Source organism: Staurois parvus, unplaced genomic scaffold (assembly GCF_062004578.1).
Source record: "Staurois parvus isolate SC_StPar_1 unplaced genomic scaffold, SC_StPar_1.0 ptg000021l, whole genome shotgun sequence".
Classification (NCBI taxonomy): Eukaryota; Metazoa; Chordata; class Amphibia; order Anura; family Ranidae; genus Staurois; species Staurois parvus.
Window position 1 is genome coordinate 15,883,632 of NW_028317817.1, and position 21,504 is coordinate 15,905,135.

General features: G+C 40.0%; 1 protein-coding gene across 2 annotated transcripts in view; it reads right to left on the reverse strand.

Moving 5' to 3' along the window:
• Window positions 1-457: 457 nt before the first annotated feature.
• KAT2B (lysine acetyltransferase 2B) overlaps window positions 458-21,504 on the reverse strand; it is a 130,088-nt gene continuing 109,041 nt past the window's right edge. The window contains exons 12-18 of one of the 2 annotated variants that reach the window (XM_089691089.1): window positions 21,101-21,211; window positions 16,369-16,512; window positions 14,905-15,019; window positions 12,988-13,024; window positions 10,984-11,047; window positions 8,373-8,457; window positions 458-6,123 (exon numbers count right to left, since the gene is read on the reverse strand). In XM_089691089.1, coding sequence (XP_089547215.1) covers window positions 5,930-6,123; window positions 8,373-8,457; window positions 10,984-11,047; window positions 12,988-13,024; window positions 14,905-15,019; window positions 16,369-16,512; window positions 21,101-21,211 — 750 coding nt within the window. In that variant the 3' untranslated portion in view covers window positions 458-5,929. The remainder of the gene's footprint in view (window positions 6,124-8,372; window positions 8,458-10,983; window positions 11,048-12,987; window positions 13,025-14,904; window positions 15,020-16,368; window positions 16,513-21,100; window positions 21,212-21,504) is intronic. The other variant, XM_089691096.1, reaches the window with a different exon arrangement.

Below are 21,504 nucleotides of genomic sequence, written 5' to 3' on the forward strand. Positions count from 1 at the left end.
GCAGCTGATGATCCCCGACCCTATGGCAGCCATAACCCTGCCTATCATGGCACTTTTACTGAATGCAATTGGTGTAGAGGTAGGATGTAAAGAATTCTGGGACTCAATTGTAAGTACCCGAAGGAAGATTCCAATGGAATCTAACCAGATTCTAAACTTCATTTTCACATACTGGTTGGGAAGTATAGGTATGAATCTGCATGCAATAAGTACACAGACACTTTGTTAAAGTACTATATATGTCTAGCCCAAACTTTCTTTTTAATTTGAGACAGAGCAGGGAAGGGTTAGAGCCTTTGTCAGGTTTACATTGTCATCTGTGTATCCTCTGGGGAGATTCACTCATTTCCACTGAGATAGAAAGTGACAGGAAATCTAAAGTTTATTACAAACAGAAATACAAACAATGGGACTTTAAATATCCCTCCAATGATCAAATATACACATGACACGGATATTAAAAAGAATTATATGTCTTTATTACATCAGCTTAAAATGCATTTCTTCCATTAAATACATATGTAGTTTGAAACAGGAAGTCAACTCTACCACTTGTCCTCCACATAAATAAATGGAAGAACAATAGTATGGAAGTCCTCAGAGATCTTTAAATGTAAGTCGACATGTTTCGCGGGATGACCCGCTGCACCAGGACCTTGGATCTCTAACATAGGTACAGTTGGCCACTAAAATAGTATTATAGAGATGCAAATTAGCCAAACATCATATATCTTACATAGTGAAAAACAATAACAAATTAATATGTCTCTGCAAAAATATCTATCTCCAAAAAGAGGAAGAGAGGGAAAGAAAAGGGTAGAGGTAAGGGGAAAAATAAAAGAATTTGGAGAGGAAAAGGTAAGGAAAGGAAAAGAAATGAAAGGAAAAGGAAAGTTCAAATCCACTTATGATCTTTAACTTTCATATTGGAAGGTATATATTGGTATACATACTTTGCATGTATTTTTCCTTGCTTTCTCCCTCTTCTTCTTTCCATTCTGTTTTCTCTTCCTCTTTCCTTCTTTTCCCCTCTTTCCTTTCCAGTGTTCACAATTCTGTTTTTCCCTTCCCTTTTCTTTCTCTCTCTGCCTCTTTTTGGGGATAGACATTTTTGTAGAGACATATTAAGTTCAATATGTAAGATATATCATGTTTGGCTAATTTGCATCTCTCTAATACTATTTTAGTGGCCAACTGTATCTATATTCGAGATCTCAAGGTCCTGGTGAAGTGGATCATCCCGCAAAACACGTCGACCTACATTCAAAGATCTCCGAGGACTTCCATGCTATAGTTCTTCCATTTATTTATGTGGAAGACAAGTGGTAGAGTTGGCATCCTATTTTAAACTGCATATGTTTTTAACTGCTTCCCATCTGCCCTATAGCAAAAATACTGCTACAGGGCAGAACGGCTGTGCTAAATCATGTATATATACGTAATTTTGCATTTCCAGGCGCGTCCGAGGCTGTCTATCACCGGTCCCGGCTGGTGATTACTTGCTGGCGCCCGGTGATTGCTGAGCATCTCCGACGGGGAGGAAAACTGTTAGTAAACAAAACAGTATTCATCCCTGTCAGCTCGTGAGCACAGCCATGCAAAGCAGTGTGCTTACAGTGAAGCACACAGACACAGCCCCATAGTAAAACACACCCGGCACACAGTTAACCCTTTGATCGCCCCAGATGTTAACTCCTTCCTGCCCAGTGCCATTAGTACAGTGTCAGTGCTTTTTATTAGAACTGATCACTGTATTGGTGTCACTGGGGATGTCAGTGACACCAAGTCAGTTCCCCCCAGTGTCAGAATGCCCGCCGCAGTTCCTTTATAAGTCGCTGATCACTGCCATTACTAGTAAAAATAAAAATTAAAAAAATCCCAGTATATATACTGCCATTTGTAAATGCTATAACTTTCACGTAAACCAATTAATTTACACGTATTGGGTTTTGTTTTTAGCAAAGACATGTAGCAGAATACATTTTGGCCTAAATTTATAACAAAATTTGAGTTGTTACATTTTTTACTGAACATGTTTAATAGCAAAGAGTTAAAAATAGTTTTTTTTTTAAATCAAAATTGCCGTTCTTTTTTTTTATAGTGCAAAAAATAAAAAAATGCACAGGAGATCAAATACCATAGAAAGAAAGCTGAATTTGTGGGAAAAAAAGACGTAAATTTAATTTGGGTGCAGCGTTGCATAACCATGCAATTGTCAGTTAAAGTAAAGCAGCGTCGTAAAGCAAAAAATGGCCTGGTCAGGAATGGGGTAAATCCTCTGGAGGGCAAGTGGTGAATAGAAGAAAGGCTTTTTAAACTGATGTAATAAAGACATGTAATTCTATTTAATATCTGTGTCATGGTATATTTGACCATTGGAGGTATATTTAAAGTCCCATTGTTTGTATTTCTCTTTGTTATGTTCCTTAAGGGGATGACACTATCCAATGGTATAACCCACGATTAATACAATTCCCCTATATATACATTGGTTTTGAAATCTAAAATTTAACAGTTGTCATCGAAACCATAGGCATAGCTATAAAATGTTGGGTTTTTGTTGAAAAGCAATAAAGCTCAAACACACACATTAAAATGCAAAAGGCTGTGCTTGACGTGCAGTGCAAACATGTCTTCAATGAGCAAGCTGCGGTCAGAGAAAAGCAGTGCAAAGTAGTTCAGACACAGGCTTAGAAGGGTGATCAACACTGTACCATGGAGATAAAATTGGAATTTGGTGACCTGCATTTGACAGGTGTTTTTAAACTCAGTTAAATACATCTGATGTACATAAGCCCTTAAATGAGAACATCTATGAGAACACCTGTTCAAATGACATCTGTCTAAGGGGCAACTTCCCCTCACTTTTTAGGGATCTTCTCTCACTTCCTGTTGCATTTCTGAGACAGGAAGTGTAAGGAAATCTTCACAATGTGGCACAGACAGCAAAAAAATAATTGACAGTGGATTTAATCTTACTATATCCAAAACTAAGGAAGACAATGACTATACATACTCTTTACATCTTCTCTCACCACTATTTGTCATCTGTAAATATAAAACATATTGGAGAACAATAGAATTAAGGGAATATTGACAAATTAATCATTTGGAGAACATTTGTTGCTTACTGACTCAAAAGATCTCTTGGAAGATTTGCCACATTTTCAAAAAACATTTACCCAATGGGAAATCCAGCTGTCTCTAACATTGACCATATTAGACAATGTCACATTGTTCATTAAACTGAACTCTGGGAAAATATAAAAAAAATTGATGCATCTGTGTGTTCCTTTAAAAATAAATGAATGTATCATAAATACCTGAATCTGTCTTGATATCAGCTTCTGTCTTCCCTTCCACAGCAGAATTCTGACTGAGAGGGAACAATCATCCGCATGCATATTTGCCGACATGAAGAGAGAGCAGAATTAAAGGCCTAATAATAAATTTAAAAATTCCATAGCTGCTCATCCATCAAATTTGCATGTAAATTTGTTCTGTGAGAATGAGGCAAAATTCAATGTTCTCTGGCTATATTCTCTGCAGTTCAAATGTGTGAATGCAAAAAATACATTAGGTCACTAGATGACATTGACTATCATAAGAAATAAGCATGCTCCTCAGCTCTATCCAGTGTCTATAATGTGGTATTTTCCACATTCAATATAACACTAGATTTTCCTCCATTTGCACAGAATGAATTAACATGCAGTCTCAATGAGAGTACAGCTATGCATTTTTTTAAAATGCACTCCTTATTGTTTTGTTGCTGCTGTGGAAGAGGTGTATAAATGATAAAAGTGACTTGTCAGCATTAAAAATCATTTGGCTTAAAGGCTGTGTGTGAGTATATATATATATATATATATATATATATATATTCACACACTATATCAACTATGACTTTAGCCAATTCAAGTCTTGGTTTTTTTTTTCATTACTGTAATGCTCTAATTTAGTTAGGCTGAACAAACAGTAATACATGTAGAAATCTTTTTGAACTATTGTGCTGTAGCAAGGGTTAACATTATCCTGTTCTGGCAGCATTCTGGAGATCCAAACTCTGTGTTCAGCAGTGGTCCAGGTCTCCTGCGCAGTGCTCCAATCATAAGTGCTGCTCATGCAGCGTGAGCGCTATTGATTGGAACAATGTGCAAGGGTTCATGGGGGCAGTATGACCTTTGCTGAAGCACAATTATTGTTTATGCAGCCAGACTGCATTATAGTAAAAAAAAAAGACAAGGCTTCAACTGAGGTTTAGCTCTCATTCACACCAATTCTACAGAGATCAGCACAGATTTAACGCCAGGGTACACAGAAAACGAATGTCTCCTATTACCTTATGCACACAAGAATGTTACCTTGAGGTGGGTTTTAGTGCACCTGAAGTCACCACTGGTCAACACACCAAAGCCGAGCTGTGGTGCATAGCACTGACTGAAATATAATGTTGTAACATTTCAATAAAGTTAAAAAAAAGGAAAAAATAGGTAAAGAGTACCTTGCAATGTAACAATGCAAGGCACCACCCCTCACTTCCTGTACACAACAAACACCAGCCCACATACTAAAACATCCCGTTTTAGCATACAAACTGGCGTGGATAAGTCCCTAAAATGGTTGCAAACCTCAGACATGAAATATGAACAAAGCATATCCCTCTACAGTGTGTGCCTGTCTCAATTAGGAGCACTAAGTGTCATTTCTGTCCACTGCTTTCTTCCTCCATTATCACCATGAATCACTTCTGACAAGTTTTCCTGACACCTCTGTTTATCACCTGAGGTCAGTCACTTCTCTGGGTATACAGTATGTGAGGGCTTACAACCACTTGAAGCATTTTCTGTTGTTTAAATGTAAAAGCACTGATTTCATGACTTTTTGCTAATAATTCCTACAGAAAACCCGCTGAGCTCAATCTCACTTCCTGCTAACCCGACCCTTATTCCGTACATCAAATATCTGTGAATGAGAATTGTCGCCTATAATCCTCTACTGCATAACTGGCATCTAATTCCAGCATGTTTACCAGATTCTATAGGTAAATGAAATAATGAGTACAATGGAATGTGAACAAGCACGATTGTTTTTTTTCACAATAAAAAGGTTGAAACATAAGAACTAATCCTTCCTTGCCCATCTCTGAAAACAACAATTTTCTGAAAGAAGACGGCCTAAGGGCCATGTCACACTGTCATTCTTGGCATTTGCAACAATTAGCATCAGAATCACTATGTGATCACTTCCCAGTTTCTATGGAATTGCTTCCCTTCTAGGGAGGGAGATCTGGCAGCATTCAGGACCAGCAAGGGAGCGATTTCACAAAAGAAATTGGAGGCTCCTGTGTGATTCTACCACTGGGTATGTGTCCCTGTCACATCATTCTGGGGAGAATGATGTCATATCAGTCTAAGGAGTGTCACAGCTCCCCCACAACCTTACAAGACAGTCAGGAGAGTGAAAAATGACACCATATGGCTGATCACCTACTTTCTAAAGCCAATTACTAGTGTTTGCAGTGTAAATAAAGTAGAAGTAAGTAGAATATACTTTAACTTATGACCAGCATAAGCAAATCTGTAACTTATTATCACTCAATGCTAAAGAGTGTTATACATATAGTGGTTAAGCCACATAAATTCCTAATTTTACATTATTTTACAAAACACTTCTAAATATACAAAACAGTTCAGGTCAACATTACATATATACTCTGCTCTAAAACTTTTAAAGCACCATTTCTAATAAAATCTGTAAAAAAAGACATAACAAAAAAGGTATATGCTAAAAATCAGCTTGCTAAAAGATAGCCAGTATGATAAGGGTTAGCATGTACTGAAACAAGTGCAATTTTTCAGGGTGGTATGTTACACAGAATAGTAGGTGAGCCAGTAATAGTAGGCACATAACAGACTGCTGTCACTCCTCATTTGTCTATGAGTCCAGCTTCCTTAATTTTAGTGTAGAAGAATTTCTCCAGGATGTTTGCACACTTGAAGTATTCACTTTCTGGTGGGTTGTATTCTCTGCAGTTCGTAAAGATCCTCTGCAAGTCTGCCATGAATAACTTTTTAGTCACGTAATATCTGTTCTTCACTCGTTCGCTCATGGTTTTCAAGTCTACATTAAAAATAAAAATATATACACATACAGTATGTTTAATGTCACCATATTTTATAATCACTGAAGTTGAAGTATGATTGCAAATGATAAGGAATATAAATTAGTATGCAGTTGGTATTGGTTATTAGTAGTTGGTTAGTATTAGGTATTGGTTCATGGCCAACATGTTGGCCAACCAACATGTGCATGTACACCTACATGTTTCCAGTCTGTGTGGCATGGCATAGATTGAATAAATACTTGTTACACTATGATGTTGTTTGCAGTCTTTCCATTTTCTTTTATAAGCTTGTTGGAGTGAAGAGACTGTGGTGGGACTCCTGGAGTCTTGAGCATAGCAACCAAGGACAAAGTCCCTTGATAACACCTATTGACCTATTTAAAGTTGAGGGTCATAGGAATCTGTTGAGTTCCAGTTTGCACAGGGTGTGTGATGATACAAACACCGGGAAGTTAAGTTGGCACTGGATCTCACAAAGTGATCCGTGTAGGGCAAGCTATTCACTGTTTTTTCATATTGTGTTTGTGGACACTTTTATGGACACTTCTCAAGGGAGGTTTATTCTAGGAGCGCTACTGTCTAAGTTTGTAAATAATTTTGGCACCAGTTTATAGCACAAGTAATTTATTGTATACAGTATAGCACCGCTCATATTTGCCAGTTTTTGTAAAAGTATAGCAATGATCTTCACATTGAAATCTATCCCATTCACTTTCATGGCTTTCCCCAAACTTAATGGAAACTGAAATTTCTGGGGGAACATAGCAGAGCCCTCATCAAACACTGACTTGGAAGAGGGATTGTGGGTTTAGGTGAAGACATCCTTTACTATGGAAGAAATAATAGAAAATGCTTAACAAAGATAATAATTTAAGTTAATAAAGTGTATTTATGGAGGGGACATAATTCATTTTGGGAAGGCATCACCTCCTACAGCTTCCCCATGATACAGGTTCTGTAAACTAACCCTAAAGCTGACTGAACCTGTAAAGTTACGTCCACTTTATTATATGTCCAGGACATTAGGATGGCAGGGTAGAACCAAAAAATAATCAAAAGCTAGTGTAAAAGGAAAATCTCATGGGACTCCACTTCTGGGTCATGTGACCCAAAGTCAGTATGTTCTGTTATATGACATGCAATAGCTCTTCACGTTAAAGGGTAATCTTTCACCCTCATGTGACCCATATAGCACTGCCACAGGGTCTGATTTTTACAGTTCAGAGGTAAGTGATTCATAATCTTACTGCCTCCAATCTTCCTTTCTAATATCTGGATAATCTATTAGAGTAGTCTTATCCATACAACTTAGACCTTCTTTAATGCTATCCTTGAAATGTTGTTATCTGTGCTTCAGCCAAAATATTCATCCAGCTTACCTTCAAGCTTTGAAAACTGGAGATTAGATATGTTGCAATGCAACTGACTGGGAATGCACAGTCTACTGGACAAATCAACCAAATTTTCATACAAGTATTGATGGCTGTGCTTACGAAGTTTCTTAAGCTATTGGTATTTTGCATTCAGAATGGATCTGTATATGAACCTGTGAAAATGCAAACCAAAGCAGACCAATGTATTCTAGTGCAGCCCTAGGCTGAGCCACTGTAGATTCCCCCACACACATTGAAGGATCAGGGAGGTTGCACAGCATGAAATCACATGAAAAATGCTTTGAATCTGGATACAATACATGATCTAAAACTCGGATCAAAGTAAACATGTCCCTTTGCCCATTCAGGGCATCCTCTGTTTTAGATATTTAATTTCCCCATAATCCTCCACAGTTCCAATAACCAGCCAAAAGCCCTGTAAAATACACAGCACTTCCAGGTATAGGGAGCATAAGATCTTCTGTCCTTCCTCCCTCAATACAGTGCTCAATGTCTAAGTGATGAACCACCGGTCTTCAGCACTGTCACATGCGAGCCATGTGGAGTTTCTTTGCTTTGTTCAAAACCCAAGCAGTGCTTAGAAAGGGTTTTTCACTCAGGGTCCCTGCTGGCAAATGAGACCGCAGGGGAGCACAGACAGGGTGAGTATTAGTGTAGAGGAGGTGAGCTATTTAAAAAAAAAAAACCTAATGACAGGTTCATTTTAAAGCAATATGAGTGGGTGCCCTGACTTTAGCACTATTACCTGTTCTACTTTACACCATTAAGTACATAGTGACAGGATATATCCATACAGATGAACCAACACTTTTCAAATAAAATCAATGCATTAAAAACTTTAACATTATTACCCATGGGGAATCGTATAACTTCATAGTACCCGGGAGCTTCTGTTCTTTTCACGGGTTCCATGAATGGCCAAGCACTTTGGTGACTCTTGAATTAAAGGGAAAGCCATAAGGATTACTATATTAGGATAAAAACATAGGAATTGTTATGTACTAAGACAAAAGGTCACTAATCGTTATTTGAAAACAATAAAACTAATTTTCTGGCTTATGGAACTAAGCTCATCAGTGGCAGGATTCTCTTGGATTTGACTGATGTTTATGATGAATCTCATAACAAAACAGTAGATACATAACATTAAAGTCTAAGCTGCAACCCATTAAAATGCATGTCCAGCTAAGAAGTAGAGGCTAAACCCACTGCCAAATTTTCAGTGCTATGTGCTGATCTTTTAGAGTAATTTTCCCTCACTTTCTGTCCCTTTGAGAACAATTTTACCAGGAAGCAAGGTAAAACCGACAACAACACAGAAATATAAAGCTGACAGGAGTTTTAGCCTTCCACTAAAAACAATGCATTTATTTAACCACTTGCAGACGAGTAGTAGTAACTTTACTGCTGGATCGCAGCTCTATGTTCCCGGGCCACATATGGAATCCATTCATGACATCATTGTTGTCTACTACGTGTGATCTGTGATTGGTCACAGTGATCACATGGTACCTGGGCCAATCACAGCACCCTCTACCAAGTGATAGCTGTGGTCAATCACATCATCACAATAGTAGACAATGTGTAAAATAAAAAATAAAAATTTCTCTTTGTATACTGTCAGCAGTCAGTATCCTTGATTACCGCCACAGCACTCCAGTCCTATGATGAAGCTGTACTGCACTGGTGACAGTATGCAAAAAATATTGTGAAAAAACTAATATTATTTCTTCATTTTCCAATAATATGTGACAAAAAATTACAACTTCAAAAAACTTACAATGCCTCTTACTAAATACCTTGGACTGTATACTGTCCAAAAAGTGGTAATTTTGGGGATATTTGTACTGTCCTGGCCTTTTAATTTTAAAGAGACTCAAGAAAGGAGACATGCCTTGAGCACATCAGGGTATACATATACACAATTATAATATGTGTAGACATTAATGAACACAACATCCACGAAGTAGAGCAAAATCATGGACCCACGCAGGGATCTCAAAACAACATAAAATTATTTTTCTAACTGGTCTGGTGATACTAAATCTGGCAATACAATTAGCAAATTTCAGCAAATTCCTGATGAACTGGCTGAAATTCACTCAGTGGGTGGCCCTACCTGCCTCACTCTATTCAAAGAGTGTTCCTGGTGGAAAATGTTTGGTTGAACATTTCTGGTTGAACCGTGACTGCATTCAATCAGATGTAGCCACTGTTGGGGTATTTTGACATCTGATGGCAGTGGCTGTCAGAAAGCAATACCCCAGCAGGGGAATTCATCCATATGTGGTGTTCTAACAGTGTTTGGAAAGCTTTAGACAGACCAGTCCACAAACTAAAGGAAATGAAGATGCTATGTGGGAAAGTCTGCCTGATATATTATTGACAATCGTAATTGTCCCAGTGTTGTAATAAGAGTAAAACTGCTGGGAAAAGTTAGTAACTGGAAGACATAGGATTTTAGGGAGAGTTCTGTACACAGTATGCCAACAATGTCACCATGCCAAGGGCTTTATTAGGCAGTTTCGGAGAGTATAGAGCGAACACAGTTTCTGCAAAGCAGGCGTGCAGAAAGGGGTGAGCTTGGTAGAAAGCATTAAGGGATATAGGACAGAGGAATGACAGGCAATTTGTGAACACTCATATGCTTTGGAATATTTTAATTTGGGGCTGGTTTCACACTGCTGTTCTGTGGTTTGGCCGCAGCAAGGGTATATCTCCAGTTTTCATGCAGTTAACCCACGGTTTCCCAAATACTGTCCATTAGGTAGCTAGTTTTTGGTGCATTTTCTGAAAGTACACCAGATGTCCTGCATGCTGCATCTTTGGTGCACTTTCAGAAAATGTACCAAAAACACTTGACCTAATAGAAAGTCTACTGGAAAAACGCAGGTTAACCGCAAGAAAACCACAATTACATCCGTGCTGTGGCCAAAAGGCAGTGCACCATTGTGAAACCAAACTTTTTTTACAGTTACAGTTTTACAGTTAGCTTTAAATCTCAACTTTAGAAAGTAGAAAAAAATTTACCATGCTAGCCCTCATTTTATCTAGGGGGTAGAAGGACAGGTATTATTAATTATTTAATTACCTGCACTGCCTGCTTCTCCAATCCGAGTCTGTGGGTGGTCCTTTACTATCATAACGTACAGTGCAGGGCTATTGACCCTACTTTGTACATGGTGAGGGCGGGCATATAATTTTAGTCATCAGCAGCTTACAGAGGAGGCTGTGGGGGGCTGTCTACAAAGCTGAAAGGTTCCTACTGGAGAGTAATGTAAGGTAAGTGTCTCTTATTTTCTCCTTATTCCGAAATCCCTACATATAAAAAGTATTTAACCCTTGCATTGTGAGGGGTCTCACTGCACATTTTTTTTTGTGCCTGGAATTGGGCTTTAACTAACAAGCAACTTATGAACAGAACTCTGCATGATACAAAACATGTCACTTGTTGATACATACCTTTACCTGCTGCAAAATATTCTTGAGTGTGTTGTGTAATTGATCTGGATCTTTTGGCTCTTTACTTGAAACAAGAAGGTGAAAATGTAACAAAAAAGACAAAGCCGCAAGACAGAAAAATAAATCAAAGTATTTTCAGAGGCAATCATATAACTAACTCTGTAAAAAAATACAATAAACCTTTCACAAACCTGGCCAATTAAAACTTTTTTTCTTCATATGCTCCGTTATCAAGGTTTGTGGGAGATTTCAATAAGAGTACATAAATTGTGTGCAAAGTACTACAGACAAAAACAGCCAATAGGATTTCACATATTGAAATCAGAGCTGTTTATAGGGGATTTATGATGATTTTGGTTCAATTTTGTTTTTATTGTGTTATTTTTAAGTGTACATGTTTTTAAACTGTTGTTTAATTTATATAAAAGGATTTTCAGAGTACTATAGGTAATCTAACAAGACAGCACAGCAGAAACATCTATAGGTAATCCAACAAGACAGCACAGCAGAAGCATTGCCTTTCGGCTTATGAATTAGGCCTGTATATTTCATAAAGATTATCCACGGGGTTCAAATGCAAACCTGATATAAATTTTGAATATTTTTGACCCCCATTAATAATCAAGAATTAAGCTTCAATAATGCCACCGCTGCTAACTTCAAAAGATAAACCTGCTAATCAAAACGTGCATGGAACAACAAAGAGGTCTGGCTTCTACAGTTATGCTAACACTCACAATGCTTTACCCTTGATTGGCATTCAGGGAAAGTATTAGTAATGCAGATTTAGTCTAATAATCTATCCAACAGGGATGGCAAAGCTGTGCCCGAAAAAATCATTTTATTACCTGTTGATTATGCCAGTGGATCTGTTAATTTTATACTAGTAAAAATAGGCCATGCTATCCACCAAAAGTGGCAATTGCAAATGTTGGGATTGTTTAAGAAATTGTAAATTCTGTATAAAATTGTATTCCATTGTGTATGCTTTGTACTGCACACTCACTCACTGTGCACATGGCACTAATAATGTTTTGATTATGTATTCACAGAGTCCTGATAAGAAATTAGCCTGCCCATGTGCCTATGTAATGTGATACCTACTTAAGCATTGTTCTAAAATACATCAAATGCACTGAATAAACAGATCAGTTATTTGGAAAGATGCTGAGTCTCTTTGTACCTGTTCCCTGCAGTAGTTACTATGAATTTGGAACCACTAATCAATATGAGGATAGGAGATGCTTAAAATTTCCAGAACAGGATAATCCATAACAGACTGCCAGGGGTGATAACAATGGTCGAAAAAACTATTTTTAAGAAGAAAAAAAAAGAAAATCTTAATGACTTGAAAAGCATTAGCTGGAGATGGGAATTAGATTTTTTTGCTGTAGTTTTTTTTTTTCTTACTTAAGAAAATATTTATAACTAGATGTTCATCAAAAATGTAGAACGAACTGCATTGTGAAGGGGCAGGTAGGAAATCTACTGACAGGATCAACATGTAATAAAACTATGTGACAAGGCGCACTCAAAAAATGTCTGTTAGGTTCGGTTTAAACTTGTTGCTTTGCGAGACATATTTTGGGCTGCAGTGCCTCCTGAAAATGCAGGAAAAAAATCCCTGCAGAGATATGAAAAATCTGCCCAGACCAAAACTTCAAGTGCAGTGTGGTTCCCAGTGTGGGAAGCAGTGCTACGGTTTCCAGTGTGCGGGGGTGCCATTTCGATTAATACCACCCCCACGCATCTCCTGAGCGGTAGCACGTTATTCTGTATGGGTGGTTGTATCTGCGGGAACATGCGTGGTCCTAGAGTGGCAATCACCCACACAGGTGTGAACTTAGCCTTAATGTTAGCAGAGTTGATACACTTTAAAGATTTTTAAAATGTTTCATGATGTTTGCTGTGACATCTGGACTATTATTTTATAAATGTAACTAAATACGGTATTTATGAAAAAGATGTAAGTAAAATATAGTTTGCAGCATTAATAGAGATTACCTTTTTTCTTTTATACTCGGCTTCCAACCTGTTTCTTCTGGAAAATAAGACAGTTAAAGGCTATACCTTTGCAATGGTAAGACATCTACATATCACCAAAATTAACATAACACATTAGGATTATTCACAAGGTTAAAACACTATGCTAAGATCCCTGATTTTATAAGAAGTGACAGTTAATTTCATTTCAATTAGATATGAACATGACTTTCTTTTTGTTTTCTTTTCCGTTTTTTGATTGCCATTTTCATGTCTTTAAATAAGTATTCTCTAAATATGCCTAAAGTCCATGAAATAACACTCCACTGAAATGAAGAGATATGCAGTTTGGTTTGTGATCTGGTTTAGAATGTGATTTAAACTCAACTGCATACTGGGGAATGAAACGGTTGCTACCGCACAGTACAAAAGTTTCAAATTAAATCAAGTCCACCTTAGGTGACAGACTGGTACTAATGACTTACCAAGAGGCTGCTGCAACATTGCATTTTTTTTTGCATAGCCAATATGATTTATTTTAGTTTTGCATATAGTAAGGAAGGGTTAAAACCCTGTCTTTTAATGTTTTTCTGTCTGTATCCTATAAGGGAAATTACTCTTCACTTTCCATTACTGAGATGCAACAAGACATGAGAGGAAATCCCTAAATGTCCAGTGTGCACAAGGCCTTAGGCCCCATACACACAGGAATTAAAATACAGGTGTTCAGGTGTGTCTGGAACTAATTTCTAAATCCACCTGAAATTATGTTTTGCTCTAGTGCACAGGTGTCAAACTGGTGGTCCTCCAGCTGTTGCCAAACTACAAGTCCCATGAGGCATTGCAAGATTGACAGTTACAAGTATGACTCCCAAAGGCATAGGCATGATGGGACTTGCAGTTTTCGCAACACTGGAGTACAGCCAGTTTGACACCCTTTCTCTAGCGGAATGCACACCTAAACATTCAACAGCATCTAGGTGCATTCAAACTAGCTGAATTTATACAATATAGAATTTTCTGTGTCCTGGGACCAATTCGCCTCCTTTAAAGCAGCTAAACACATACAAACACATGTAAACACACCTAACCGCAGCTAAAGCCAGGAACATCTAAATGTGGGAAAAAGGAATTAGATAACTTCATCTGTTTTTAGTGCAGTTCATACCAGGTGTTCCTTTAAAATTCAGTTTGATGAGATTTTCAGCCTATTAATTTGAACGGGCTGAAATTGCACTGGATCGCACCAAAGGTAGTGCATGCACTACTTTTAAAAACACGCTGCAACTGTATCGCATGGTACTGCGGTTTCATGTGATCCATTGCAGGAAAATGCACTGCGTTTGCATTCTGTGTTTGGGGTGTTGTTAGAAATCTATTGACATCCACAGCAGACTGCACACCAAGTGCGTTTGGAACGCAGGTTCTAGTGTGACCCAGCACTTAAAGCAGGTGGTCTGTGTGCATGGGACCTTGAATTGCCCAGGAACGTGTTGTGCATTCCTGTGCAATTCACAAGCGATCCGCGTGCAGTGCGATTTCAGCCTACTCATGCACTATTTTAAAAAATACACTGCAACAAGATTATGTGGTACAACTGTACCATGCAATATGGTGCAGGAAAAAGCAGTGTGTTTGCAACCTGCATTTGGGGTGTTGTTAAATTAATACTGACACCCACTGCAGATCGCAAATACAGTGCGTTTTGAAAGCAGTGTGGGAAATGCGTACAGAACACAGGTTTCCTGCACCAAGTTCTGGTGTGAACTGGCCCTTTGAGTTAGCTGTAAAACTGGGGCTGGGACCCAGAGTGCAAGATAAATAAGCCTGTCATAGAATGCTCTATTCTACAGTCTATGATGCATCATCTTCACAAGCACATCAGGTGTGCTTTCTTCTTTGGTCAACATGATTTTAGTGAACAAAAACAAAACATACTGATTCCTGGGATGCTTTCAATGGGTATTTGCCGTACTCCTTCTTTGAAGCATGATAGCCCTGGGTATACTTTTCTTATTTGTGCTTGCTTCCTTTCAATCATTTTCTTGATGATCTGTAAAAGTAAATAAAGATGTTTGTATAACTCAAGCTGTAACTTTTTTTTCTATTTTTGTTCAAGATGGTGTCCATGTTCTCATAAGGGAGATTCATCTTCACTATTTGACGTGGAAAAAATTGCCACTGGGAAAGAAAATGAAGGAATTTAAAAACTCCAAAACTATAAAATGTTACAGTGGCCATTGAAACAGAGGGTGAGGAGAAATCTCCCAATAGAGGACAGCTGTTTCTCTGACATCAGTGAAAATGTGGACTTCCCTTTGGGGATGTTTTGTCCCACTACCTGTTTCTTTTGGAACAGAATGTTCAGTGAAATCTCCATGATGGGGGACACAGATTGCAACAAAATTTTGAAAGAAGTTCTTAACCTATCCCATGCTCCCCCCCCCCATAAAAAGAACATTCACTTACAGTTACACTTTAAAGGTCTACTATCCCAGTATTACAAATTGTCCCATTCCCTGTCACTTGGTTTGACAGAATAGTCTCCATGTAAATGTGCAATACAATATTGTTCACAATTGTGAACTTTTAGTCTATACACAGCATATAATGGAGGGTGGGGGCTCTCTGGAGTACTAAACACTCACGATGGCTCCTGGCTAGAGGAGATACACTTTCTGTCTTTATCTTTTTCAGTTTTAGGTAGCGTATAGAATGGTTAAAAACCCCATCAAATTTTTTGCAGTCTGTGTCCCAATAGGGAGATTTTCCTTCACTACCTTTCTCAAATCATCATAAAAAGTAAGAGTAGATCTCTCCAATGTAAAGGAACTCAGTAGAGGTTATAACTCTTCTCACTCTAACCAATGCTGAAAGATATGATCTTGTTATAAATACACATTAATGCCCTTTGTTGGACCCAAGGCATAAGTGTGTTCAATTGCCACTGTAGCAGTGTCTGGTATTACCTGCATTTTTGCAGAGTTTTGTTGTAATTTTGGGTACCTTTAAAAGTATCAATGTAAAAAGTCAAAACAAGTTTTAAAAGATGCAAAAGTGTAGATAAACTAACATTTCATGCTAGTGAGTTTAAACAAAGTCACTTTATGCAATACTCAGGGCTCGGACTGACCATTCGAGCACTGCCCGAGGGCCCAGGGTCAGTAGGGGGCCCCATGCAATGCCCCTGGTACCTTTTTTATAGGCTTTTTTGAGTGTGGGCAAGGACACAAGGGCCCCATGATCCCCTATTGCCCAGGGGTCCAATGAGTTGTCAGTCCACCCCTGGCTATACTGCATATAGGATTTTCAGGCCCGCATCTCATTTTAGTCATGTCTTCCCCAGAAAGCTCCAATGAAATCACTGTTGTCATTGGTTTGAAAGCAGTCATAGTACTTTACCTCCTTCTGTTTCTTTATGATGACTGAAAATTCAGTATATGGTATCCTGGGATTTAACTCACATCCCATTAAAGTGGCTCCTTCATAATCCTTAATGTATCCAACATAACGTGCTTTAGGTACTTTAATGTCTTTTGAAAAACCCTAAAACATGTAAGAAAAAAAATCTTAAACTAAGATTGTATTTTCTTTGAGATTCACCTTTGTACAGGCAAAGAAGGCTGCTCAGTTGGGTAATGCTATGACTGATGTACTAAACAAAAGAGTGTATGGTACAAGTGAGTTTTTGGTAAAATAATACACATGAGATTGGATTAGAGCTTCCATTTAAAGCTCACCTCGGGTAATCAGAAAACACTTTCTTGTCCAAGTCCACCTACATCTAGATAACTGAAAATCCCAAATACTTACCTGAAACAGTGTAGGAGGAAGTCTCTTCTCAATAATGTGGGCACCGCTTTGACTGCTAAAGTTGCCAATGACCTGGGTTCACATAGAGTCAGGTAAGTAATTATGGGGTTTAGACACAATCTTAATACCAGATTACTTAGGTGCAAAAATTCATCTTTTTTTCCCAGAAGTTGGGCTTAAAACAGTGATGGGTAACCAGGACACAATTTCTCACTGGTATTTTCCGGCGTATAAGACGACTGGGCGTATAAGACGACCCCCTACTTTTCCTGTTAAAATATAGGGTTTGGGCTATACTCGCCGTATAAGACTACCCCTCTTCCAACGCACACCAAATAAAAATGAAAAAACATCAGATTTGATTTCAATATGGTATGGTATTTCAGTATGGTATTCCAATGATGGGGTGCTATTCCTCCCACTGACACCAATGATGAGGCACAACTCCTCCCACTGACACCAATGATGGGGCACTATTTCATCCACTGACACCAATGATGGGGCACTATTCCTCCCACTGATACCAATGATGGGACACTATTCCTCCCACTGACACCAATGATGGTGCCCCATCATTAGTGTCAGTGTGTGAGGAATAGTGCCCCATCATTAGTCAGTGGGAGGAATAGTGCCCCATCATTAGTCAGTGGGAGGAATAGTGCCCCATCATTAGTCAGTGGGAGGAATAGTGCCCCATCATTGGTGTCAGTGTGAAGAATCGTGCCCCATCATTGGTGTCAGTGGGAGGAATAGTGTCCCATCATTGGTGTCAGTGTGAAGAATCGTGCCCCATCATTGGTGTCAGTGGGAGGAATAGTGTCCCATCATTGGTGTCAGTGGGAGGAATAGTGCTCCATCATTGGTGTCAGTGGGAGGAATAGTGGCCCATCATTGGTATCAGTGGGAGGAATAGTGGCCCATCATTGGTGTCAGCGGGAGGAATAGCACCCCATCATTGGTGTCAGTGGGAGGAATAGCACCCCATCATTGGTGTCAGTGAGAGGAATAGCACCCCATCATTGGTGTCAGTGGGAGGAATAGCACCCCATCATTGGTATCAGTGGCAGGAATTGCACCCCATCATTGGTGTCAGTGGGAGGAATTGCGCCCCATCATTGATGTCAGTGGGGGAGGAATAGTGCCCCATCATTGGTGTCAGTGGGGAGAATAGTGCCCCATCATTGGTATCAGTGGGGAGAATAGTGCCCCATCATTGGTGTCAGTGGGAGGAATAGTGCCCCATCATTGGTATCAGTGGGAGGAATAGTGCCCCATCATTGGTATCAGTGGGGAGAATAGTGCCCCATCATTGGTGTCAGTGGGGAGGAGGAATAGTGCCCCATCATTGGTATCAGTGGGGAGGAGGAATAGTGCCCCATCATTGGTATCAGTGGGGAGAACAGTGCCTCATCGCTGGTGTCAGTGGGGGAGGAACAGTGCCTCATCATTGGTGTCAGTGGGAGGAGTAGCACCCCATCATTGGTGTCAGTGGGAGGAATAGCACCCCATCATTGGTGTCAGTGGGAGGAATAGCACCCCATCATTGGTGTCAGTGGGAGGAATAGCGCCCCATCATTGGTATCAGTGGCAGGAATTGCGCCCCATCATTGGTGTCAGTGGGAGGAATAGCGCCCCATCATTGGTATCAGTGGCAGGAATTGCGCCCCATCATTGGTGTCAGTGGGAGGAATTGCGCCCCATCATTGGTGTCAGTGGGAGGAATTGCGCCCCATCATTGGTATCAGTGGGGAGAATAGTGCCCCATCATTGGTGTCAGTGGGGGAGGAATAGTGCCCCATCATTGGTGTCAGTGGGGAGAATAGTGCCCCATCATTGGTATCAGTGGGGAGAATAGTGCCCCATCACTGGTGTCAGTGGGAGGAATAGTGCCCCATCATTGGTATCAGTGGGAGGAATAGTGCCCAATCATTGGTATCAGTGGGGAGAATAGTGCCCCATCATTGGTGTCAGTGGGGAGGAGGAATAGTGCCCCATCATTGGTATCAGTGGGGAGGAGGAATAGTGCCCCATCATTGGTATCAGTGGGGAGAACAGTGCCTCATCGTTGGTGTCAGTGGGGGAGGAACAGTGCCTCATCGTTGGTGTCAGTGGGGGAGGAACAGTGCCTCATCGTTGGTGTCAGTGGGGGAGGAACAGTGCCTCATCGTTGGTGTCAGTGGGAGAGGAACAGTGCCTCATCGTTGGTGTCAGTGTGGAGGAGGAATAGTGCCCCATCGTTAGTGTCAGTGGGGGAGAGGAGCGGCTGCTCCTTCTTCCAGTGCGGCCGCTCGATTTTCACGGGGCCGCTCGGCTCCGCCTCCTTGCCGGTGATTGGTCGCCTGTGTGGCTTTCCAGTGCTGGCGCCCAATCACCGGTGAGGAGGTGGAGCCGAGCGGCCGCGTGACCATCGAGCGGCCAAACTGAAAGAAGGAGCAGCCGCGCTTCCTGGACCGGATCGTCGTGGGACCGGAGCCAGGTAAGGTACAGCAGCCCCTCTGCCCACCCCTGTGCTTAGTTCCACTGGAGGAGGAGGGGGGGCGGCGCCACGCCGCCCCTCGAAAAAGTGCCACCCTGACACCGGTTCGCACCGGCGTATAAGACGACCCCCGACTTTTCAGAAGATTTTCAGGGGTTGAAAAGTCGTCTTACACGCCGGAAAATACGGTACATTAGGGAAAAACATAGGAAAATCATTGGACCTCTCCTGAAAATGCTCCAGAAAAGGCTTCATTACCCTGGAACATGTATTGTATCCAGTTTAGAAAATTCAGAGAAAAGTCAGAGTTTCTTATCTGTATACAATCATGCTTGGGGTCAGTGACTTAAAGTGGAGTTCCAGTTGAATAAAAAAAAAATAAAAGTCAGCAGCTTCACAAACTGTAGCTGCTGACTTTTAAAATACAGACACTTACCTGTCCCTCGGTCCAGTGGTGTCCTCATCATGGCTGGTTTCACTGTTAGTCTTCTCTCCCTGGCACCTTCAGTGTGGGCACCAGGCTATGAGAGCTTGTGGTTTCACCGGGTGCCTACTGTGCATGCGTGAGTAGTGCTGCACTTTGTGAATGGTCCCGTAGTTTTCTGGGACCCGTCCCATGTCCCAGAAGACTATGAGGAGGGAGGACAACTTAGCACCAGAAGTGGGAGCGGGTACCTGTCAAATTCAGGTACCCGCTCTCCCCCCCCTCCTCAAAGGTGCCAATCCTTAACAGGGAGTGGGGGACAAAGCAGTAAATCAGAACTTCCCCTTTTGTGTGGAGCTTCGTTTTAGGAGTACTAATTTAAAAAGGTGAGAGTACAGCAAGGCTGGAAGCCTCCATGTCTTTCTCATGTTTCTTTAATGATTACTGAACCCTCAAATGATTTAACCATTTCCTTATCATGATAATATTCAAAGTATAAGTCTAGGTTTTCTTAAAAAAAGCAATCTGATCCTTATTCTAAATATGAATCTGAAAACATTTCCCTTTATTCTGGCCAACAAAATATAGTCATTCCTCAATAGATCAGGTCATAAAGACCAAGTGATCCCTATGATGAACCTGTACTTTACTTAATGTATGCAAAAGCAACAAGTTCACTTTTAATGTCTGCACCACCCAACAGAACTCCTCTTTCTTTTACTTCCACTGCTTTTGGTCGCCTGGAACAAAAAGAATATCATGTACTTTTGGGTATGGAGAACATGGGACAGCCCTGGGTGCCTAGGATAATTGCTAAGCTGCAGCCCTGTCATGTGATCCTCTGAAAAAGCTGTTTGCCTACTGACTCTATTGTTTCAGTGCTTTGAGTCACTGACCAAAAGTAAGAGTAGGTAGATAAGGTCTTCTTACATTTCTCTATCTAAGAATTTCGAGTGATTCACTAAAACAAATAGTGAAGACAGTGAATCTCCAAGCAACTATAATTTTTAGAATTTAGAGTGAGGTCAGCAAAGGCAGCTCCAAATATTTTTGGGGGATAAATTTACTTTAAAAGGGGTACACATTGTATTTGTTGTGAATTATTATTGCAGTGATTAGTTTTTTGCAGTAATGTAATTTTTTATTTGACTTTTACATCTTTAGATGTTTGCTTTTCTTTATTTCTATGCAAGTGAATGTCTGTGAATGCATGTCTGTTGATAGTTTAGTAAAATGAAATATCTGATCAAATCATGGCAGCACAAATTTTAGGTGAAATATCAAGAAAAGTCTATGTGCTTTTCTCTATCCTTTACTGAATAAGACTTTGACTGAAATACTAACCAATCTCTAGTTGTAAAAGAACAATATATGCACACAAGCATTTGCAATGAATGTTAATTTGCAGTAACTCATTGTACCTGTTTCTTGAAATAGCCTATTGCATATTCATCAGCGTAGGTGAGGAAATTCAATACATTATGTTTGATGTGATATTCCTTCAAATGATTCATTAAATGAGTGCCATAACCCTGCAAGATAAAAAATGAAAAATGACTTTTACCCAGTAAGTCTCCCCTTTGAAAATTACATAGTATGCTTTTGCTTTTCTCTATCCTTCCTACTTATTTTGCAGTAATAATCTGGACTTGTGTAAAATGATTAACCGCTTAAGGACTGCTCTATAGCAGATATACTGCTACAGGGCGGCACCTGTGCACAGAATCACGTATATATACGTGATTTTGCACCTCCGGGTAGGTAGCCATTCACAGGCGCGGATGTCAATCACTAGATCCCGGCCGGTAATTACCTGCCGGCGCCC